Raw genomic sequence first — 25,045 nt, 5'->3', positions numbered from 1 at the left:
GATGATGGTCATTTAAAAATCCTTAATTTCCTGCTTTGTCTGATGCTGCTTTAAGACTAATTCGAAATGAGATGGTCAGCTCTCCACCTGCTATTGGTCCTATTTTTGTAAAGGCATTCAGTTGGTTTTCTTGGAGGATGGGAAGCCCAAAACTGCTTTACATATTTCTCGTGAAATTTCAGACTGCATGTGGACAAACCTCTGGGTTTGCAGATCTGTGAAGGGTTGTTGTGCTGCATGCTGAGACAGGAGACCTTTTTTAAGCTTTTGTGAGCCATGCCACATTGCTTTGAGAGCTGTACATGGCTTTTGAGCAACAGACTGACCCTTCCTGCTCTAAAGCCACATATCAAAACTGCATCCTTGTAAGTGCATAGTGGTCATCCGAGGAAGCTCTTTGTTTAGCAGTATGCATGGATAGATGACAGTATGGCAAATGATCTAGGTAGGAAAGGGCCATGTAGTAAATGGGTACTTTGCTTCTGTTGCAAGTGATGATCGTGGTGGACTTGAGGGTGCAGTGTGGATCTGATTGGGGTGTGGGAAAACTGCTGTGCCTGAAGTTGAAGCAAAATGTAGACTGCTTAGCATCAAGAAAGCAAGGGCTTTGAGGATTACCCCGAGCTTGGGGGGTATGAAAGAGTTAACAGTGAAGTTGTTGGATCAATAAGGAGGAGTCTCAGTAAGGATATTGGGTGAGGAACAAGGGCAATGCCCATACTCCAAAAATGAGAAGAAAAGCACTTGATAGCAATAGGCCTGTCAGCAGTATTTTAGCAAGATCTTAAAGCAGATACAAAGATCCATTGTGGATGTGAAGTTGAGTGGGGTAAAACAAAACGTGGTTTTACTGGCAGAGGCGTCAAAGACTAATGTCTCTGGTGCAGCAGTGGAGTTGTCGAGTAAAAGAGGTGCAACTTACCTGGCTGGGTTGAAGGAAAGCATTTGATAGTGCCTTGCCAGAAATTTTTCCCCAAGCTTGGAAACTCAGGAATTGTGTGAAGTTTCAGGTGGACAGATGTTTTTCAACACAGCTTGCTTTCTAGCTAAGGGTGTCATGGATGGAGGGAGCTGCTGGTTCTAGTCTGTGGTGTCTGCTTTTAGCTCCAGTTCTGGGCTTGATACTGTAGTTGGTTTTAGTTGCCTTGCTTGAAGGTAAGGTGCTTAACTATGTTTTTGGCTGATAAGGTTGGGTGGGGTGTTATTCGTGAGATCAGGTCATGCTACAGGAAGGGGTGAGATATGGGCCTGAAATCACAAGTCAAAAGGTCACTTTGGCATAACAAGTTACCACCTACCAGGTGGGAGCTGTAGGCAAAGACACGTGCAGTTTGGCAGCTGGGAAAGTGCATGTTGTTGTTTACTGCGGTTTGGCTGATAGACAGTGACTTGTAACTTTACAGTAAGACAACTGCTCTTGATCCAGTGCCTTTATCTTTGTAGGACCTTGTGGAATCAACAAACCTAATCCCATTTTTATTGCTTGATTATAGGTGCAAAGGTGAGTAGCAAAAGGGACTAAGGACAAAAATTTTTTTCTGTGTAGGTGACTGCAGGAAAGAGGGAGCTGGCTGTAGTGCTTGATGCAAGGACATTTCTGAATTCTGAAAAATCTATGGTGATGCTAAGAGTGGGGACGATGCTTTAGATATTGGCATTATAGATAATGTCATCTACAGCTGTATTTGCTCAAGATCAGAGCTGGAACACATGTAGAAGAGAGAGGCTTTGCTTTCCCCTGGTTGCTTTACCAAAGCCTGACTTGGGGGATTAAAAGCCTTGGCCTAGTTTTATCCTAGAAATAGGAAAAACTAGAGAGGGTGTTTTCTGCCTGATAAACATCAGGGTGGAGAAGTTGTCTGAGTTTAAGGACAAGGCTAAAACAAGATGAAAGCCATAAATGATCTACAGCTGCTTTGGCAGTACCCTTGATCTTGCCTATTCTCTTCCAGCAGATCACTGGTGGTGGTTTTGTTGTTGTTTTTTTTCTCCTGTAGCTATTGGGCAGAAGTACTGAAAGTTTCAAGTACTTTATGGACTGTCAAACATGGCATATAATACAGGAATAGTAGGCTGAACTAAGAAGGAAATTTTTCTATCCTAATACATAATGAAGTGTAGGTCTTTGTGCCTTTTTCTTCCCTTGTGGCCTTATGTTGTGATTTTGTAAAAGCTTTCTGTTCTCTTTGATTAATTCTAGCTGTGTGTTGGAGAAAATGGTTCTAGGTACAAAATAATCGCTGCTGGCAGAGTTAGCAAGTGGCAGATTGGTGGGGAGGAGAGGACTGAGTAGAGAATGTTTCTGCAGAATTTTGCCAATGTGATAGAAAAGAGGAAAAAATGAGGTTGAGTGACTGAGCAACCAGCTGTGGCTCCAAGTAGTTCTTTCCAAGACTCAGCTTGAAAATAAAGGTCTCTCCCAGCTCTCCAAGACTTTTCTTTTACTTCATTTGCTAATCACAAGTCAGAACCTTCAACACTATGGTTAAAATGTTGAGCTGCTTTTAGCATCATGAATGTGATGCTAGTGCTTTTTTATGTTCATGTTTAAAAGCACCTTCAGAGACTTTGTTAATTTGTTTTTCCCCTGCCATCATGGTGACTCAAAACTTACCAATAGTAAGGACTCTTGTGTGAGCTCCTAATATTCCAGTATTAAGAGAGATATTTCCAATTTTCCTGGTAGTTCAAAGGTTGAGGATAGGATGGGGTTTGACCCTTTCAACATAGTTTCTTTCCAGTGTGTTGCTGCACACATCTTTGTTCTCCTGTGGCAAAACCTTCAGAGGACTAAGGGTGGCTGCTAAGGTGGGTGTTGGGGGATCTAATTTAACCATCTAATGCTGGTTAAATTTCATATCCAGGTGATGGAATACGAGAACAGAATCAGAGCCTACTCCACACCGGACAAAATCTTCAGATACTTCGCCACTTTGAAAGTCATAAATGAGCATGGTGAATCGGAGGTTTTTATGACACCGCAGGATTTTGTGAGATCGATAACACCTAACGAAAAACAACCAGAAAGTAAGTTGTGTGTGTACTAATTGGAGGAACTAATACAGTGAAGTGGAATAAACTTTCCAGTCTCTGCTTACCTGATCTTTAAAATTCACTTCAAAAAGTTACTTTGTCAGGTATTGTTCTTGTTATATTGAGAGGTATGGCACAGAAGGGGAGTCGGTGTCTGATTTGGGTGCTGCCACAGTCAAAAAAAGTAATGCTCTGAACCCATGCATTATGGCAGTGTGATGATGCACAGAAGGATAACCGAGTATAACAGATGTAGGAACAGGGCAGAAAGTTACCAGTGCAGCTGTGCAGGAGCCATGCTCATCTCTCCAACAGAGTCTGCAGTGAGTCCATGCCAGCCTGAACTTAGCTGACTGGCAGCAGCACAGTGCTGCCAAATAACAGTGATCATTTGGGTTCAGAAGTGTAGTTGTGATATGCTTCTTTGGAGCTTTGGATCTATTCTGTCTCCATGCTCCAAACCTAAAATGTTGCCTGAAGTTCTGTTGCAGCATAGTATATCTTGTTGGTGAGGCCCCATGAAGAGCAGATGAGATGACCTTCTTGCGTATTTAATAATGAAAGTTTAGCTTCAACTGAAACAGTTTAAGAACTGTTCGTAAACCTGCAAAAGGAGGTTGCTTTGGCAAGGAAAACCTTAGCAATAAAGGAGTCGAGGCAGCCCCATTCACGCAGCTGAGTTGTGATGCAGCTGGCCACAGTGGGGCTCATCTCTGCTGGCTTCAAATTCCTTGTGGGTTGCAGGGAAGCACATCAGCCATGGTACCTGTGGGGGTTTGGCAGACAACAGGTGGGAGAGCAGATGCTTTTTTCTGGTCTGGGGAGCTATGTCCTGAGCATTTGGCAAGAAGTTGGTTTTTGTGGGATGGCAGGAGGATTTTGCCTGTCTTCTGTTTTGGAGGAGATTTGTGTTTTGAGTGACAACTGGGAAATCAGGTTTCTTGGTCTCCCAGAGTGTCTCTCAGAGAATGAAACAGGCTTTGGTCAAATTAAAACTCCTCCTCTTTCCCCAGGCATTAATGAAGAACTTCAGCCTCCAAATGTTAACTTTTTGAGAGTGGAGTTTATGTGCAAACTGTGAAACTGTTTTGATATCTTACATGAAGTTGCTAAATAAATATCATGCACACTTGTGCTTAGAAAACAACACCACTAAGTGTGCATGGGAGGGAAGAAAAAATCCTGGCATTAGCATTAAAAACAGGTTGGTGAACTGCTATTTAGGTTTTCATCAGGTCCTGAAAATGCCTTTAGTTTTCATATGAATTACATAGTTTCATCTTCAGTGAAGAAGTAGCTTGAGCAATAAACAGAAAATAATGTTCATAGATAATGAAACTGTTTTACCATTTTATCTATCTTAAGCTCTTAGGTACTTTGAAAAGCAGTAGCACCTGGCTGAGTGCAAGTCTTCCCATGCAAGATTTTTTTTTGTTTTGTTTTTTTGGTTTGGTTTTTCTGGATTTTTGCTGTCCAGCTAAAAATAGAGAACATCCTATGTTTAATTTCAACACATCTGATTCTCTTTTAGTTCCTCTGTGCAATATATGTGCTTGGTGCATTTTAAGGTGTGCACAGAAAATAGGTTGAAGAGTGCTCAGAAAACACCTACTTGGGAGACAAGCAAAGGTGACTAATGGGAAATAATTTGTCAGTCTTAGCCACTAACTTTGTTGTAGCTGTTGTTACCCTGGCTAGGTGAACTGCTTAAATGGCCCCTGAAGCCTGTTCCAGCCTTTAAAAGCCTGCAAATGCTGCCAGTCAGTGACACAAAGCAGCCTATAAGGGAAGAAGATTGCCTTGGTGATACTTCGAGGTGCTCTTGGAAAGTGGAATGAGATTGAGCTTTGGCTACCTATCAGCAGGCAAAGCAGGAGAGTGAACATCTTGTGTCTTGTTAGTTTGAAAATCTGTCTTGAGGACTGTTACTGTCATGGACTTTCTTCTAGACTAAGCTGCTGCTGGGATGGCTTTTCCTTATGAGCACTGTACATGATGACAATCACAGTGAATGTTTTAATACATAATGAACAGCAGAAGGGTAAAAACACTTAATGCTACAGTAAAGTCAAAGCAGACATAATCTTGTTGCAAATGTTTTAAAAGCTGGTAGTAAAAAAAAAAAATAATGAAAAAGATAGGTCTGATTTTAAAACCAGAAGTGAAAAACAAAGAGTGCTACCTGCTGACTGGATTATTTCCATACTTTACATCTGTTTGATACTTTTGGCTCACAGGATTACCTAGGTTATAGATTAGTAGGGAAATGTTGAGGCTGCTTTCTCCCTGAGCCACAGCTCAGGTATGCCCTCCACTGGGGCTGGAGCATCCTGCCTTCATCCCAGGGCACTCCTTCGGGTGGTTATGTAGCTTGGAGTGCTCCTTGGAAATCTCCCTCAGGTAGTGATGTAGCCCACTGTAATCATACTAGCTTGGTAGGTTAATGCTTGAACTAAATTATGGGTTACTTTCTGCAGTCTCGCTGACCCCAAGGTTTTCAGCGTGTGGCGTTTGTTGGTATGTTTGTACAGCAAAGCAATAACCTTCTGGTCCTGTGAATTAATATGGTCCTGCATAAGCAGTCTGAGGCAGGAGGAGGGCAGGGGAATGCTCAGTATGCTCCAGCTGCCAGTCTTAATTTCAGCAAGTAACTTCTTGTTAATGTGTCTGTGATTTTATGGAGAGAAAAATACTGTGGAATGTAAGTGATACAGAGTAATGAGGTATCCAAGTCCCTGTTGTATTTATTTTTAAATTGATAATCTACTGTGAGGTACCATATGCCTGACTCATTTTTATGGATTGTACAGAGGAAAGTTTGATTTATTGTCAACAAAGTGTCAACTCAATTCTAGACTGCATTTTGTTAATGAATGCAAATTCATTATCTCCTGTAGATTGCTTTCTCTAGTTCAGTAAAACTTTCTGCTGTAGCTTTCTCAAGTAGGCAAGCTGCGCTTAAGGTATGACACCCTCTTGCTGAGCTTGGAACTCTGTCAGAATAAGCCAAAGAATGGCATTAAATTTGGAAACTGCTTTAAATTTTTTTTTTCTTTATATGCTGTTTGGGAAGTCCAAGCACCAACAGAAGCATGGGCAGTGATATCTGCTCCAAGGCTGGATGAACAGGGATGGTTGCTTTGTACCTGGTGCTTTCTTGGTACCCCAGCTGAAAATACTGTTACTCTGGTGGACAGGGTAAGGTTTTACAAAAACAAACAAGTCAAAACAAAACAACAACAACAACAAAAAACATTTTAGATGTTGCAGCTCTTTGAAGGCGGGTGGGCTTTTACTGAAAAAGGCATATGAAGCCATGACACTTGACAGGAACCATAACCATGCCTGGTACTTGCAGGTTGTTGCTGGCATGTTCTCTGTAGTCTTACCCAACTGTTGGCCTACAAGAACGTTGCCAAGTGCTTGGACCTGCTTGGTGGTGGCCTGCCCAGTCATCCTTTCTTTCCTAGCCTCTTAAGTTCCCTCCATTTCTCCAAGTTTCTCTGGGTCCTTTCTACATTGATCATTTTCCTAGGGGAACTGAGTGTTTTAGGGTATCCTGGACTGAGAAGGAGCTGTGGTATAATCAACCAGTACTATTTTTTTGGTCTCTGCATAAGGATTGAAAGAAGTAAAAAATGCTTCATATATCATCACAGCATCACAAAAACAGGTTACACGCAAACCAGCCTTGCTCTTCCATCCTAGTGTTAACACCCCTGGTTAACCCAGACTCCCACTGCATGAAAACTCCTGCTGCCTTTAAAGATCCACCATGCTGTGTAGCAACTCAAATATCTGAACTCTTGAAAATGCCCTGGAAGGTTTGGGGGGCTTTTGTGGTTGGTTTTTTTTTTTACCTTGTCTGCAAGAAACTATGAACATGCTGTTGAAGCTCAGCCAGAAGCAGCAGCTCTGCCCCTGCAGCCTCTGTGCACGGGATGGTGTTGGAGTACAGGAGCTGTGAAGGACTGAGCTGGTGTCTGGTGGCTTGACCAGTCTGTGTATAGCTTGATTCTCAGTTTTGAAATAGTTTTGGTTTTCATGTTTGGACTAATCATGAGCAGCTGAGCAGAAACTGGCATCTGGATTGTTGCAATGCTTGGGTGAATATCTGTTATTTTGAGTTAAGTTTGTGAAATACGGATCTGATTTTCTGTAGAACCAACAGTCATGAGCTGTGACAAATGCCCACCTAGTCTGGTGGGGAGGGGAAGGACTCCCTAAGCTTATACAGATCCCTAAAGTTTTGCAAAGTGTTCAGTTCAGGTATTTAACACCCAGAAGGAAACTAGAGATGCTGAACTTGCCTTCTGGTTTGTTGATAGGGACTCACTTCTGTGTTCTCCCCCCAAATCCATCTGCTGGAAAGACCTTTAGGGAAAGGATGTGTGGGTGAAAGGGAGAGGTAACACAGTGGTTATCTCCTAAACCAGGAAGGTGAATAGATGTGGGTATTTTTTCTGTGAAAATACATCATTCCTAGGCAAGAATCATCTTTGGGGCCGTAACACCTAATATGAGAGACCCCAGGAACCTAGCCAAGGAGGAGCAAGTGAGAGGTGCTTTTACATGCATGTGTATGTGATAGTCATCAGAAGAAACAGGGTTTCCAGTATAGATGACGGTTTGATATGGCTGATCAGTTGTGTTACGAATGCACATCTCGTAGAGAGACTGACTTGTCCGTTGGAGGAGGGGGAGATAAGTGAGGGCGAAGTAGTTCTGTGAATGAACAAAACAGTTCTAGACTTTAACACAAAGCTGAGAGTGTTGCCCCCTGAACAGTCTCAGGCTGCTTATTGTTTGCTTGCAGATCACATTTGAAGTTCAGGGGAAAACACTCATAAAAATCAGAAGCTGGGTTACAGCTGTGGAGGGGAAAACTTGGTCCAGTGTTTTTTCTTCCCGTAACATAGCATGTTGCATGTACAGTTAACAGACTCTTTTTCAGTCTTCATAATTAGCCCTTTTGCTCATCTACTTTCAAGAAAAAGAGTCCATGTTATATATCAAGCAACAGGAAAGGAAAAGCAGAGGATGATTAAATGTTACCCAAATAAGGTGAAACATCTTACAAAGATAAAGACTGGAAGGAGTTGAAAAGGTTTCTATTAGTGGAAAACTGCTGGCATCCCAGAGGAGATAATGATGGTTTCTAATTGATCTCAACTGTGTTCTTAACATACTATAATAATTATTCTAGAAGCTCATTTGTTAAATATCTTTCAAAACTGCAATCTATAATCTGTTGCCCATGGATTTCTTTTTTTTCTTCAGGATAAAATGAAGACCTTGGTATTTTAGATATTTATCAAGTATGGTTATTAGCTGGCTTTGAGTGAATCTGTGGAATGTTTGTTTTCATTAATTGATAGAAATATAATAAGCATTTGACTTAAGATTCAAGAACAAGAGTAACAGCAGGTTATTATGTGGGTTTTTTTTCCTTTACATAAATAATTCCTTCTCCATTCAAACATCCTCTCCACCCCCCACCCCCACCCCCCCCCCACCCCCCCAAAAAAATTAATGCAGAGAATATGGTTCTCCTGTCGAACACCCTCCTTTCCCCATTGTGGGAGGCAGTAAGTAATTTTTATTTATTTTGAAACATTTTTATTTAAGAATGCTGTGTGAGTACCATCACATGAATAAGAGTGGAGGCCTATGTTAGTATTGGTAAGTGGTGTCAGTCTAATCTGAAATAACAGTCCTAGTGGTGCTACTTGCTTAGGTACACCACAGCAGCGCTGCTGTTTCTTTTGATCCCCTGATAGTACTTTAGGTGGTATCAGAATCTGTAGGAGTGATACATATTGGTACTTAAAGATTACAAACAAGCTGGTATGGTGAGCAAATTTGGAAATTGCTGCAGGTCACCATTGGCACTCTGAAACTGAGTGGCTGGTGCAGAGCCCTTGGCTGGGGAAGCAAAAGGGGCTTTCATAATCCAGATGTGTAGTGAAAGGTGAGGTGGTTTTACAGTGTTCCGTACAAATAAAACACATATTGTGGAGCAGGTCATGGCGAAAGCTCTGGGTTGGTTTGAGTAGAAACAAGTACCAAATCCCAGCTGCTCTGGATGCTCACTATGCGAGCTGAAGTAGCTGTTGTGCACATTACGGTGTGTTCAGTCCTGGGGAGACTTTGTGAAGCAGCCAGCTGTCTTCCTGAAATGGTTTCTTTGGATTTCATCGCTGTCTCTCTTCAAGGAAATGCTTTAATTCATTTCTGGGGGAACAGTATTTCGGACTCTGCTTTTCAGCGCAAGGTGAAAAAGCTCTTTTTTTACTGTTAAACATACCTATTAGCTTGTGTTCCTGCAGCTCATCAGCAATAGCCCAGTCAGAGGATATTTGCTTTATGAATGTATCACTTACAGTCCTGCAGTAGCTTTAACTTAGCACGCTGCCTTTTGAATAACAAAGATGTAATAACTAACATTCTTTCCTTTCCTTGTTCAGATGTGACTGATTCGTGCAGTGTTTCCTTTAGCTCTCCAGCCTACGCAAATGCTGAATTCCTATTGTAATGTCTTGAAGGAAAAGTATTTTGGGGTTTTTATGTAATGTAAAGAAAAAAGAACACAGGCAGCAAGCCACACTCCCTCTTTTTTCTTGGTTTCCTTTTTGTCAACTTTAAAGACTTGTGGAAAAACACATAGCTAAGTCCATAAAAAAGAAAATAAACTGTTTTGGAAAAAGGAAAATATAGAGAGTAAAACTTTATACCTTGAACATATAAATGCCTTTTTTTTCAGCTTTTGAATTGGCTTATTCTGTCGAGAGCTATGGTAAGGGGAGTTGTATAGAGGGACTTAAGCATACAGCTTAGTTAATGCAGCAGAGCAGAATAGTATTGTGCATCGCTGGGAGAAAGGGTGAGCATAAAACACTGATGTGAACCAATAGGCTTGTGCTTGCAATAGAACCTTAGAATTATACAATTGTTTAGATTGGAAAAGACCTTTAAGATCATCAAGTCCAACTGTTAACCTAGAACTGTCAAGTCTACCACTAAACATGTCCTTAAACACCACAGCTACATGTCTTTTAAACACCTCCAGGGATGGGAATTCCACCGCCTCCCTCGGCAGCCTGGTCCAATGCTTGACCACCCTGTCAGTGAGGACATTATTCCTAATATCCAAACTAACCCCCACCCTGGTAGAACTTGAGGCTGTTTCCTCTTGTCCTGTCACTTGTTACCTGGGAGAAGAGACCAACCCCCACCTGCCCACAGCCCCTTTCAGGCAGCTGTAGAGAGCAGCAAGGTCCCCCCTGAACCACCCCGCTCTCCAGGCTAAACAGCCCCAGGTCCCTCAGCTGCTCCTCATAGGACTTGTTCTCTGGTGCCTTCACCAGCTTTGTTGCCCTTCTCTGGACACGCTCCAGCACCTCGGTGTCTGTCTTGTGGTGAGGGGCCCAAAATTATATGCTGAATACAAGTATTTGAGGTGCAGCCTCACCAATACTGAGCACGGGGGGACAGTTGCTTCCATTGTCTCCTGCTGGCCACACTCATTTCAGATAAAGGCCAGGATGCTCTTGGCCTCCTTGGCCACCTGGGCACGCTGCTGGCCCATGCCCAGCCGGCCGTCAGCCAGCACCCCCAGGGCCTTCCCCGCCAGGCAGCTTCCCAGCCGCTCTGCCCCAGCCTGTGGGGCTGTGTGGGGTTGCTGTGACCCACGGGCAGGACCCGGCACTGAGCCTGGTTGAACCTCATACAGTCGGCCTCGGCCCATGGGTCCAGCCTGTCCAGACCCCTCTGCAGAGCCTGCCTGCCCTCCAGCAGATCAGCGCTCCCACCAACACAACTTGGTGTTGTCTGCGAACATACTGAGGGTGCATTTGATCCCCTCATCCGGGTTGTCAATAGGGATGTTAAACAGAACCAGCCCCAGTGCTGAGCCCTGGGGAGCACCGTTTGTGACTGGCTGCCAACTGGATTGAGCTCCCTTCACCAACACTGTCTTCCAGGGTGTGCTAATACACTGACTTGAAAAAAGGCAGCAGCAGAAGTGACAAATTTTTGTGCTGCTTTTTCATATAAATGTGTCTCCCCGATCTCCAAAACATGCATAAATCAAGGTTATATATTTGCTTGTCATCAGATGTGATTGTGTTGAAGGAGACTGACATGATATAGGTAATGGTAGCTACATTCCTGCACCTGCTGTGTTGGGGTAAGCAGTTTTTTCTTCAGCAAATAATGAAGTGCTTGGAACTCTTAAGCTTGAGGACAGATCTGGCAGCTTCTATACCTGGCATGACAGTTTGGATGCAGTTACAGAAGAGCTGTATGTAAGTCAAGGTCCATCACTGTTCTTCACAGGAATAGTCTCGGGTTACCTAGATGCTTTGGTTTTCCATGTCTTTTTGTTGCATGCCATAGTAATTGAGGAAACACATGGAAACAAACATCTCTGTGCTTAGGTGAATGAGGCTGGACCAAACCCTAGTCTGGAAGCAAACTACCCTGTATTCAAAACTCCTGATTTCACCAGTGTGTTTTTCTTTTGCTGACTCCATTATTGTGATTTGTTGGTGCTTTTTAGTCCCCTCCAGTCATTCCCTGCATCTTCTCCCCTTTTGCCCGCCTCATGTTCATCTGTGGAGAGCACAAATTTTGTAATACTAGCCTCTTGCTTTAGTACAGGTACTGGTATTCTTCCCATTCATCTGTTTTTAATAACTTTTCTGCATGTATATACAGAATATTGTATATATTATTTATTATATAAATATTTATTATCTGTATTTAGAAATACATTTTGAAAATATTATTGTTCATCTTGTCTTGCTGTTCATCTATGTGAGCATCCGTTCATTTTGGATCTCCTTTGAAACCTGTTTGCTTTCCCAGTAGCAGTGTCCAGTTGTGGGCAGGGGGTGGCGGTATTCTTAAGACATACTTTTACTTGCTTTTTTTAAACGGTCCTTTTTTAGCTCTCGGTGAGTACATGTATGATGTCAGGTTGTCAGAGATACGTCTTACAGCACTCTTTCCTGGCATAGGAACAGGTGTTTTTGAGAAATGACTTTGTTACAACACGTGGACATAAACTAAGCTTTGCTTAGCAGTCAGCATCCAGATGGATGGTTGGGGTGAGCTCTGACCAGGTAATGTGTCTCTGGTAAAATAAGCACACTTACCAAATGTGACAATACTTAATGTACTGTGTTTATACACACAAGTCTGAGGAGGACAAAAGTCACAAGATGATTATTAAAGTCTGAAAATGGGTACGAACATGCAATTTTCACTCTTACTGTCAGGTGCACACAATACTGAGAAGGTTTCTGGCTTGGATATTCACAAATTCAGAAAACCCTCTGAAAATTGCTTTGATATCTGAAATTGGTGACAGAGGAGTTTTAGCTGCTTTGGTTCAGAAAGGTCAAGGGGACCCTGGAGTGATTAATCACTCCATTTTCTGCACTGTGTAACCATGATGAACCTTTCCAGTAGATGGGGAAGGCTTTTATTATCCTCTTTCATGAGCAGGTGATGCAGCAGGCATGGGAGAGGTTTTATTTTGTTATTTTCATCTTTTTTTCTAATTTGAATTGAAATGAGGATGTGATAATTATCATAAACAGTGGCAGAAAATGAATGGGATGTAACTCTGATGAGTGGTTTTATTCTTCAGAGAGCTGAAAATTGGCCTGGGCTCTCCCAAATTACTGGAAGTGTTCGATTTGAGTTCTGCTTAATCTTCTCTCAGGGTGCATCTTCCCGACTTTGGATTGCAAACTTCAGATAATTAATCTTCGTGAATATTTTTGTCATCTTGCTTATATGTGTATTCATCAGTTTACATACACCCTGCTGGGCATTGCGGATTAGATGGAGAGCTCTGTACCTTAATTCTGTAAATGCTGGGGTTTCTTCTCCGCTTTTCAAGGCAGAAAAAACATTTTGTGACGGTATGAGAGATTGAATTTACTAGTATAAATAATATTTCTTTCTGTCTTTCTCCAAAATGCTCTCCTAGCTATTGCGCTTGCCTTCTTACAAATGCAGCTACAACTTATCTCCTGTAAAATCTTTGTACGAGCAATTTTAAACGAGTTTTGGATTTATTTGGGAATATCCCAGTTAATTATGGGAACAATATTTTTTCCTCCCATTTGTGAACTAGTTAAAAGATGTTATTAAAAGTAGTAACAGTTTTATGAACACAAATTTACATGGGGAATCATGAGCAAAATGTTTGCGGGCTAATAGTGCAAAAATCTGTGCTGGGGTGGGTATTTCAGACTCTTGGGAGTTGCTGGGAACTGTTCTCCTACTGACCTTGCTGGAAGGAGGTTTTCTGCTCTGATCCCATGTATTTGTTGTCTTTCATGATCAAAATACAAAGTACTAAATGTACAAAGCCAAAAAAATTTTCCTTCCATTGGTGTTATTCAGACAGTGCATTTTACTTTCTAATCCTCAGTCAAACAGGAAACCCAGGAAGTACTTACTTTTACACTCTTAAGAGCATTATTATTTTTTTAAAATACCTTTTTTTTTCTCTTTCAGACCTGGGCCTGGATCAGTTTATAGTGAAACGCTATGATGGGAAGGTGAGAACATTAGGCTATTAAGTATATATTGTTTAATGGCTTTTTTACCTAGAGTTCCTTAGTTATTACCTGCATGTGGGTGTAAGTTAAATGAAGTATTCAAAATACTCACTTCTGAGCTTTTTGTTGTTGGTAGCATTGAAGTGCTTTTTCTGTAATGACAGAAAGATATTTTTTTTAAGGAGTCTTATTTTAATGTTTGTGGTCAAAATATTACCTCTTCTTATCTCTTGGTATGTCAGGAAACTATAGGTTACAATCATGTTTCCTTGCTGCTTTTTTATGACTGTATGAAACCCCCACGTTACACCATTTCAAGGGAAGCTTGTTTGACCTTTCCCTTCCCGATTCATCTCCAGATTCCTAAAGGAAGGAGCCGCTCTTTTGTTTTTATCTGCATCCTGAGCATGTATTCCCCGCCCCCCCCCCCCCCCCTCCAACAGCCTTACTCCGTTCCCCTTTAGAACCCTAGGTCCTTCCTACAGTGGTACACAGCTGTTCTGGATGTTTGTGCTGTCACAATACATGTTGGTAAAATGTTGAGCACGCTCTGATCTAGTTTTGTCTGCCTGTGTAAGTGGAGCCATGTAGCATCCTACCTGTTATTATGGAAATCAGAGACCCAATTAACCACTGTAAATCCCAGTGGTATGGAGGAGTACAGGAAAGGCACCTCTGACCCTAGGACTAGCAGCTCATATTGACTCCCTGATGCAGATAACTGCAGGTTAGTTTTCCATCATATCGTCATGGGCACATAACGGTTCTCCAGCTTTTAGCAATGTTTTCATTTCATCTGCATAATCTGAAAATAAAGCTTCTGTTTTCCCAAGGTGAAGTCAGCATCTTATCCCTTCATTGCTGAGTGAGGTACCTGACACAGTATCAGGCATTTCCAGAAAGCCTCGATGCTGAAAAAAAAATCATTTAAGGCTTTATATAAACACAGCGTGGCCTGAACACGTGCATTTTCCTGTCTTGTTTTGTGTTCCGTAGGGAAGGGTAAATGCCAAAGGTGATCAAATACCCGGGGTTACTGTTGTCAGTGCTGTACAAGTGTTCTGGTTACCCAGACAGCAGAGCAAGATTTTGCTTGAAAACAGATAATTGGAAGGTAGTATTCTGAACAGTTAGTTTTGATGCATAAAACTACAAAGCATGCTGTGAACACTTGTTTTCTTCTCCCCCTGCCACAAACTTTATGTCTGTTTTCATGATTGAACAAAAAAACCCCAAACCCCCAAAATACAAACAGACAAAAAGTACATACATTCTTTGCAAAATATCAAATGTTTCTTGTTGTGGTTTATGACAGCCTGTTTTGCATCCACTCACTTTTATCATTTTTTCTTGTCAAGCTATTGCACTCATCCCTTAGGCTTTACATAAACAAGGTTTGTTTGTAGGGAAGTAATGCTAAATCCCACGCTATTTTTGCTAATCGTTCCTCTGTTCCTGAGCACTCTGCAGTCGGTTCCTATCACATTTTATAAAAGATACAAAGGCAGTCCCTTTGCTGAACTCAACTTTCTGTTCCTCTGCTCCTCAGCACCGAGGGCTTGAATTGCAACACATTTGAATGTGATGGACACAGGGGTGTTGAAAATCCACGGTTGGTGTTTGAGGTACTTGGCTGTGCACATCATCCATGCTCTTAGGATCTTGCCATTCAGCAAGGCTGATTCTGTGCTGGCTGAAGGGTGGAGAACAGATAGCCTTTGCCTTATGCACTAACCACCTTTCACTCTGATCTGTAACAGAGTGAAATTGCTTTTTATGTAACTTACAGATGTCAGTGCTGCACTTGGATCTCTGTGCGCTGTGGTTTGGATAGTCTGAAGGTGAGGCAGCAGATTTAGGGTATTGCAGTGGACTTTTCATTATTGTTCTCTTCTCCTGGGACCTATTTTTTCCACAGTCTAATAACACCCTAGAAGCAGTTTGCTCTCTTGAAAATGAAGATATAGAGGTTCTTGTTTGCTTGGCTGTCTGCTTAAAGATACCTTGGGACTGGCTAAATCTGGCTGTGGCTATTAGGGTAGCGATAATGTTCAGGTGAGAGGATAATTTGAGGAGGGTATAAAGTAAGTTGGCCTTGGCTCTCCCTTGGTAATGAAAGAAGCTGAGAGTAGCTTGATCTGTCTGATAGCATCTTGTTCTCATTTTATTGCTTGCTCTGTGTTTCAGTTTAAAAAACAACACTGTCTTTTCTCAGTCAAGCACCAGCTGAGGTGCTGCAGAGCTAACCTTACTCATTTGAGTTTCACTTGCATAGTAGCACCCAAGGGATAAAACCCTCTTGCATCTTTTTCTCCTTGCCTATTTACAACTACATATTCTTCTTGGTTTATCAAAGCATCCTCTACCTGGAGATGACTTTCTGGTGCTTTACCTTTGTGCATTGGTGGAGCTGATGAGCTTTCAAGCAGAAGAGTAAGAGGTCCATCAGTCCCTTAAGCATCCTTAGGAATGTCACGCAGGTAATGGGACTTGTGGTACAGGCATGCACTCAAAAAGTAATAGGCCTGTTCAGTGGAAAATTCCTCTTCATGTTTAAAGTGAAAGGAGTTTATGAGTGGTCAGACTCAAGCAAGCTGTGGTACTGAAAAGTACTGACAATCTGCAGGCTAAATCTTGGCTGAAGAGTAGAAAATGGAATTAGTTTTAGTTCCAAGCAAAGACGTATACCCATGGTTGCATGCAAGTAATAATTTCAAAAGCGATTAAGTTAAAAGAATAGAACCAGCAGTGCAGTCAGTTGCATTTTAATTACGTATTACAAGACAATGTTTAGTACCAGTGTGAATTTTGAGCATGTATGTTTGAGATTTAAATGCTACAGCATTAGTAAGGAGATGTATGAGCTGCTCTTTTCACAGAATCAATTTTATTTACATAAAACTACCATCAATACAACTAATTGGCTGTCGTGCAGTGATTGAGACTGGTCTTGCCAAAGGGTTTTGTGATGTGCCTCTGTTGTAATTGCATTGGGTTTCTGAAGCATCTTGCTGTGCATGTGATTGAATGCTATAGTGAGAAGACAATACCTGCTTTTTTTTTCCCTCTTCCTGCCCCTTCTCCTTCCTAGTGATAATTTATAGTTGATGGAGAGGGAGGTAAATGTTACTGCCTTATTAATGGAAACAATGCTTCTGTAATTTGAGCCTAAATGCTTTTTCTTCCTGATTGCGAGACCAAAAACCCTAGAGACATTCATCCAGCAAAAACTCATGGTCAGATCTGTTTGCCAGCATGAACTCATACTTTTCTTTGACCTGCTGCTGGGCTGAGTGTGTAAGGGGCAACTGTCCCTAGTTCCATTTTTGTCTTGAGTGTGGTGGTTTCTCCCCCAGGGAAGCAAGCATAGGGGAGAAAAAGCATAGATTACTATTCATTCAGAGTAGAATTAATCAGGCTGCAGACATTTCAAGGTCTTCATACTGAGCCTGAACAAATGGCTGATGTGAGAATAGACACAATCTAATGTGTAGCTTGTGGTGCTGTAGCATGAAGGTGTCCAGAGCACTATGTTCATCTGTTCTGTTTCCACTGTGTCTCTTTCTTCCTCTTGCATTTTGACAGTGGGAAAGCAAATGCTTTAACCCATCTGTAGGAGAAACACCTCCTGTTGTCCCTTCTCTTGTTCTACCTTGTTGAAAAATATATCTCTGGTTGGGAGGAGTGAAGTCCTATTTAATTTAAGATGTTCCCCTGCTACATAATGTTTGTTAGGCCTTAAGCAAGGGTGCTTTTGAGGGTGACATGGAGATGTTCTTTGCACATTTGATTTTCAAATGGAGGCATTGTGCTGTTTCATCACTCACTACTTGCATCTTGCTTAGCAAGAGGATAGTAATGAATAAGCTGTCACAAAGTAGAAGTATATGTCTTAGCACAGGTAACATGGTGTAAGCTTCATTAATGCTACATAAGTTGTAATACAGATTTTGTTTAAAATTTCTTTTTTCATGCCTTCTGTTTCTTGATTATTTTTTTTTTGCTTATGCATTAATTATTGACAAGCTTAATTTCCCAAAGAAAAAAAGAAATTATGCTGTTAATGGTGTTCCTCTGAAGCATAATCTGCATATCTACCCTGTTGAGACCAAAACTACGCCCTGTCACCTGGGTCCTTTGGTGCACCAGGGCAGCTGCCAGGCAGTCCACAGCTGAGCTTTCAGCAGTAGAGCTTGGTGGAAAGGTGTGAGCAGAGGCAGAAAATGGATGTGGTGGGTGCACAGCATGTGCAGTTGGGTGCTCACACTGAAGGTAAGATGTAGTGCTTTTAAGAGACCTCTAGCCTATTTAGGAAAAAAAAAAAACCAACCACCTGAGATGGCTTATTAGTTTAATACAGAATACACTTCACTTGCTGGTTTTGTTCTCTTGTGGGGAAAATTTCTTGCTGCTGCTTAATATGAACAAAAGCCTTTGAGCTACCAGCAACAGCTTACCCTCCTGCTACCCTTGCTGCAGTAAGTAATTATAGAGGCTTTCAATGCCCTCTAATTAAATTTATGAATTACGTATTTCCTGCCAGCATTTACATTTACATCTCTAGATGTTTGGGGATGCTGTAGAGTAATGCAGGGTAATAGCAAAATGAAGGAAAAGGAAAATACTTCAGATGGTTTCTGTAAGGGCCAGTAAAACATCTGAAATTTGTTTCCACTGGATAATGCTGGCTTGTATCATGGACCAATACAATGATTATCTTAAATTACACTTATCTGCCATGGCTGTGTAACTGGAGGTCTGTGTCCGTTAAAGAAGAGTTGCTGGGAGTCAGCTCAGGAGGAAGATTTAAAGAGCATCTTGGGAGCAGAGGAGCCTAAAAACATGTACTCAGGAAGGATTCCTATGGAAAAGGGTGGAAGTAGATCCTTTTCTGGTGGATTGAAGGATCTTGCTGCCAGGCTTGAAGGAAGGGGAAAAAGGAGCCTCTATTTATTAGCCTGAATTTGTGGGGTCCTTTTGCTTTGTGTATGAGCTAAGGCTGGAGTGTGAGACTTCCACCAGAGTGGCATGAGCTGCTGTAGACCCAAACTTGAAGCAAATGAAACAAGCTCAAAGTCCTGCCATCATTCAGGAGCCAAACATTGCATTAGAGCTCTGCGCTCCTGTGATGTCTGAAGTGCCTCTGAAACCTTCATTCAAAAGGATGCAACTCTAAATGATACCTTAACAAAAGCAAGCTGTTGCAATTCAGTAAATAGCATTGTAAACTGCATGTGCAGTGAATTTTCTGAGCTGTTAACAGAGGGGGATAGTTACTACTTTCTCTAGCTTAGATCCAATGAAAACAGGTGAGGAGTCCTTTAAATACAACTGCATGAGGTCTTGCCAGTGTCTGTTGTAAGAATGGTCGAAATAAATGGGTCCCCAGTGCCAGCAGCTGGAGCTGTTGAGTCTAGGTTATAACTTGCTTGAAGATACCTTGAAGCATTCAGCTATCCCAGTCCATAATCTGTATAAAACGTCATTGTCCAATTTCAGATTTCCAGATTTTAAATTCCTTCACCTTCTGATCTCAGCGCAGGCAGCATTTACATAGTAACCAGGAGACGTCTTCTTACATAGATAATAACCTTACACACGTTTATATGAAAGTTCCTCTACCATTCCCAAAAGTGTCATAATGAACTGGTGGGAGATAATTCTTGCCTGTGACCCTTTGTGGAAACAAACAGAGACAGTTTATTGCAGTTAATCAGAAAATCTGATCTGAACTGACACCTTTTTTCTTTTCTTGATTTCCTTTGCTGACGGCACTGTCCGTGTTTGTGAGTTTTTGCTTGCTGTCTTTTTCCTCCCAGCCAAACTTGGCCCTCCCATTGCTTTGGTTAGCAGTTTTGAGTTACTTTTGTGTTCCTCACTCCTTTTCCCTGTTCACTGGGACCTGTGTGGACACTGAACTGCAAATTCTTCCCCTGACTTGTTTTTAATGAAAAAAAAAAAATCATAAAAAAATACTTAATTGCTTCTAACATGGGAAAATGCATGGTGCGCAAACATCCCTATGGACACCTGGGTTGCTTTACATCCATGTACAGAACATGTTTCATCCTTTCCTAACTCCCCTACCAGCAGTTCGTGGTGTATTTCAGTTTTGACAGAAGTCTGCTTGCTATTATCTTTTTGTACTGCTAATTCTGTTGCTCGTTTTCACAGGGCTCGTTTGGCAGACACTACTAAAATGCTCTGGTTGCTGTATGTCATCTTTTATTCTGGTTTCTAGGTATCCAGCAGGTGTTTCTTCCAGCTACTAATGTCACTGATACTTGTGACTTTATTCTAATTATGGTTTGGGTTTTTTTGTAACCAAGCATTCCCTCATTTTCTTCCCTTTTCTAACCCTCTCCCCTTCCACCAGGATTTCTGGCAGGTACAAAGCAGACAGCATGTGCTTTGATTAGTTTGTGCTTCAGACCTCATACTATGCACTTTTCATGTAAAAGGGACAGTGTATGCTCACCTCTTCTCCCTGCTCCTTTAATAAATAATGCTTGTATCTGGCTTGTTAAGAGTACTGTCCTCAGGGTAACTATTAATACATAGCTTTATTATCGGGGACATCTTTGAGCAAAGCTTGAATGTTTATCTCCCTGTCCTCTGATTTTCATGATGCCTTTTGAGGCTTCTGACTTACTCTGCAGCTTGGTGAGACTGGGATAGAGCTGGATCTGTTGTAAATGGCATTTTCTGCTCAAGGCCAAAAAAGTTAGTTTTACTGACTTTGATGAAAAAGGACAGGTGTCTCTCTGGCCAAATGCTGTGAGGAAGCATCATGTATATGAATGTGTGTAAGTTTGGGGAAGGTAATTCTTGCAAACTTTCTTGAATTCTTCAAGTATTAAATAATATTTTAGGAAGAAGATATTTAGATGCTAGAGTTCATAAGAGGGTTTCTAGGAAAAACAACTAGAAAGCAGAGAGACGTTCATTCAGTAAGAGGGAAATGTACTCTGAACATGTTCAGTTTGCACTGTAGCTTTGTGACCTTAATGAAATCCACAGGGGAAGTTAGCAAAAAATAAGCAACTTGGTGACAAAGTGCCCTTAGTGGGTATATGCAGTCTTTTTAACAAAGAAGTGGTTTGTGGGATCATTTTTGGCTTTAATTTCTTTGATAGTTTTGCTGGCATTAGATTAATGCTTAATACTTAAGGGATACAAAACTGAGCTCTGAAAACTCTGTCCTTGGGTAATGTGGAGTTGGTAGGGAGAAGGGAGGAGGGAAGGAGAACGGATTGAGCAAGGTGGGAAGAAACGTTTTAGGAGATGCTTGACCTCACTGGTTGCAAAAGGATGGGAGATCTGGATGGGAGAAGCGGGGGAAGAAGAAAGGCGGAGTGGAAGAGAATGGCAAGATTTTTAGTTGTATCATAATTTGGTTCCTTAAACTATTTGCAGTCGTGATGACAATCTCTAATTACATGATTACATGTGTTTTTTCCCCAAACGCCTTTCTCATTTGGTGGTTGATTAGTACCGAATGTATATCCCCAACCTCATCATCTGAGCCCATGTTTAATACTTGATTTCTATACAGAATCATTATTTTCCTCGTGTACTCTTACACTGGATTTTTTTTATCTGAGAAGACGAGCAGACTGTGTTATCAACACAATGAGTTCATCTTGGTAATGCAGGCTGAGACAAGGGAAAGCAGTATCCCAACTTCCGTCTGGAGACCTAAACAGCCATTTAAATTCAAAGTTGTCAAAAGTCAACTCATTTTAGAAGCATGATTTAGGACATCAAGGACCTAATTTTAATCCTCCTACATCAAATTTCCATGACTAATGCCACTGTGGTCCTACAGATTGTGATTTCATTACCCTGCGGAGGACTGAAACAGTGCAGTGGAGGGGAGCAGAAGTGTAGGCTGTCCCTTTTCTGAGGCATTTCCTATTTGCTTTTCCAGCAGGGGTTTCTCCCTCGCATGAGTGGGTCTGCTGCCTGTGAAGGGTCGGGAAAGTCTGTGTCCTTTTTTTTCTTAGCCATACAGAATGCTGGCCTTGCGTTTCAGGTGCCATTTGTTTTAAAGGTGATGAATATTTACAGCCTTGCTGGAAGGAAGGAATGCAAGTTTCTCTTTCCAGTCTCAGGAGACCACCTGTAGTAGTAATTGCTGCCTAATTTTTGATTCTCTGTACGTGTCCAAATTTCAGGGGTAGAGAGTGTGCAGAATAATTTCATCTATATCCAGCTCTGTATTTTTGCCCCCCTGCGTGTATATACAGATAAAATAATCCCCAAATCAAAGGTTTTAAAAAAACTCTTTATTAAAATACACTCTTGAAAGGTTATAAGCTGCAGTATTTATCTGCCAACAGTAAATTTTAAGCATTTTCCTATGCTAACATTCACCCAGCATGATTTGCCATGCAGAATCTGTTTGCATTTGCCTGTGTTAGTATGTAGACTTCATAGCAAATTATCTAGAGCCGCTAGGAATGATACTGTGAACATTTCCAGTGCAAAAAGAGGTTTATGAGTTTCAGAAAGTCCTTGTTCTGTTTCCATCACAACCTTAAACACTCTATTCTTATTTAGTGATATATAAAAAGTGACAGAAAAAATCCCAGGCGGTGTGTCTCAAATGACCTATTTTGCATCCGCATTCTAAAGCTAGCTTTAAAAACTTTTCAATCCCTCAGTTCTCTCCCAAGTCCTTTTATTGTCCTTGTTTCATATCACAGAGGGACCTCCCCCACCTCTTTTTCCCTAAAGGGCTTTTGAATGTCTGAGCTGAAAGGCTCAATTTTTAAATCTGATTCTGAAAGCTTTTTTATTTCTTTATTTCAATTTTCTTAATTTAGGTAGTGAGGTGCCAACATGAGTTGTCTTGAAATCTCTAAATAAATGGCTTTGGTTCTTCAAAGTTTATATCCTAAAAAAATGAGCAAAATTAAAAATCTCCCTCATTTCAGAGCCTCCAGTTCAGCATTTTTGATGCAGGCAGAGATCAAAGCATTAATATTCTTAGTTACCATAACAGGCTGCATTGCCTGCAGTTTTCGCTGGCATTTTTAAGGGGTTTTTTTTTTCCCTTATCTGTCTTGTGTGATAGACTAACACAGAGCATCTGCTGCAAACACATAGACGTAGTCAGTGAGAGTCTCTTAAGTATTTCCCCAGATTTTAAACAGTTCTGCTTGGGAAGGAGCTGTAGTAGTCCATGCCAGCATGATGATGTCCTGCAGGCTTTGGTGGACCAGGCAAATAGGAGCCACGTCAATGCTTATTTAAATGTTGCGTAGCACTAATAAGATGGCAGATGCTAACTAATTTTTTTTAAGATGTTGAACAATACGCACAGTAGGTGCTAAAGAGTGTTTAAAATGCATTAATTAAATGGATTGTCCAATAAATTTTAAGAAAAAAATAGTTTTCTCATCCTTAGAAGGATTCCCAGTAGTTTCTTATTTATAGGAATGCTGTTTACTGATTTAAGCCCAAGGTATCAAGCCATGTACGAGCAGGGCTAATAGCACATCATGTCTAGGCATGCTGCTTAATGTTACATGCACAAGTACTAATGTGAGGTTCCTTTCCTCTTCTTAGAGAGATTTCCTTTATAAAGAGGCACATATCCCAAAATTGTAATAATAGGGAAAGTCTTTACGTTATGAAGCCAGAAAACACAGCAACAAGGAAAGAAATTGTCCACGAGGCCAACTTGTAACAGATTTTTTTGGAAACTCTTAATGTGGAAAAGAGAGTGTTTCTTTTTAACAATGAACTTACAGCATTTTAACTTCTTCTCCTGTATGCCTGCAGCTAACCACGTAATAAATACATTAATAGGTGTCTTTTCAATGTTTTGCACAACTGAAGGTGGTCAGTTGGGACTGAAAGAGAATTGCTTTGCAGCAAGGTGACTTCACTGAAATGTTCATGGGTTTGTATTTGCTTACACAATATTGGTAACCTTAACGCATTTCTTTTTAAGTGGAACAAACTGAGTAACTGAGTATGATGACATTTGTCAGTAAAAGATGGTTATGCTTCACCTAAAATTCCGTACTAATTTACAAAATTACTTTCTGGTTCTGGAGAAATACTCATTATATTGCATGCACTTTGATATTTATTTTATTGTCATTTTGGCAGGCATAAGTCACTGTTGAGTGGTCACATAAGGCTGATAAATTCCTGAAGCCTTGGTTCATTTAAGTACAAAGGTGATACTGAATCATAAACAAGTTACGTGTGTTTTCTCCTTCAGATTGAAACGCAAACTTGTCAGCTCTTAAGTGACTTACCAAGAATGTGTTCTTCCTGAAGTGGCAAACTAAATGCTACTTATTAAGCAGTTTCTGAAATACAGAAGGAAGTGGAGCTGCAAGGATTTAGCTGATAAAGCTTTTCTAAATCTGCATTAGGAATGCAGAGCAGACCCCAGCACTGCACCTTGCACCTGTCTCTGTACAGAAGACATCCCTTAATTTGCAAAAATACATCTTTTTTCAGATTTGCATAATTACATATTAACACATTTCACTCTTCATTCAGCCCTGGGAAAACATTTTTAAAATCCAAAATAAAAGTATTATTTGGCAAGGAATGGAAGGAATCAGTGGGGGGTTTTCCCCAAAAAACGTTTACCTGGGAGCTGTACAGTGTACTTGGCACAAGGGAGGCTCCAGCAGTAGATCAGTTTGGGGGTAGAATATGTGATGTTTGTGATATATCTTTGGGTGCTTTGCTTGCTTGCAGTCAGCCCGTAACACGAGTCTGTGGAGTTGCCTGCATATGGCATGCAACTGGGTTTCCTACAGCACGTGGGTCTGGGGGAGGTTGGTCACTGTTACTGATATGTTCAGTCCCTGTTCTGGTCCTGTTCGTTGGGCTTGAAGCCTGAGTTGGAAAGGGCAAACCAAGCTTGTATTTTGAAATGCAATTACGTTATTTTTTTTTACCTATTGTTGATGTCTGGTATTGTAAGATAATCTGCCTGAATGCCTGTAAAACGTTTTTATTCCACTGGGACTGGACTGGTGGCTTTTCACAGAACTTACACAGCCATGCTTGTGCTGAAATGGTATATTTGAATTTTTTTTTCTTTTTACATATTAATTTGGATGTTTGCTTGTTTGTCTGCTTGTTTAATATGAATCTACTGCTTGATTTAAAAATACATGATAATTGTAAACTGTTCACCATGGCTTGCTCACTTGTGAATGCTCAGTTTTTAATGTTTTTTTGGGTGTGCTGAATGATCTTAACAAATTATCTGGTTTGGGGAATGGATTTGACATAGAAAAAAATCTTCAATGAAAGAAAATAGTCTGTTTTAACTGAGCACTTTGAGAATTAACTTGTGTTCAGATACAAAAGGGTGTGAAATGTGAAAGTTGTATGAAATTGTGGGAATAACTGATTTGTCAAGATGACACATGTCTCTAAAAGAGGATGAAGGCTTG

At 41.0% G+C, this 25,045-nt stretch overlaps 1 protein-coding gene across 13 annotated transcripts in view; it reads left to right on the top strand.

Annotated features, from left to right (window-relative positions):
• Positions 1 to 25,045, top strand: part of MICU1 (mitochondrial calcium uptake 1) — a 105,799-nt gene that overhangs the window by 27,892 nt on the left and 52,862 nt on the right. For 12 of the 13 annotated variants that reach the window (XM_037401264.1, XM_037401260.1, XM_037401263.1 and 9 more), the window contains 2 exons: positions 2,865 to 3,027; positions 13,567 to 13,610. In XM_037401264.1, coding sequence (XP_037257161.1) covers positions 2,865 to 3,027; positions 13,567 to 13,610 — 207 coding nt within the window. Of the gene's footprint in view, positions 1 to 2,864; positions 3,028 to 13,566; positions 13,611 to 19,986; positions 19,999 to 25,045 lie in introns of all 13 variants that reach the window. The other variant, XM_037401268.1, reaches the window with a different exon arrangement.

This window comes from Falco rusticolus, chromosome 9 (assembly GCF_015220075.1).
Source record: "Falco rusticolus isolate bFalRus1 chromosome 9, bFalRus1.pri, whole genome shotgun sequence".
Classification (NCBI taxonomy): Eukaryota; Metazoa; Chordata; class Aves; order Falconiformes; family Falconidae; genus Falco; species Falco rusticolus.
The sequence above is the reverse complement of the archived record's forward strand: the minus strand, read 5'-3'. Positions and strand labels throughout refer to the sequence as shown.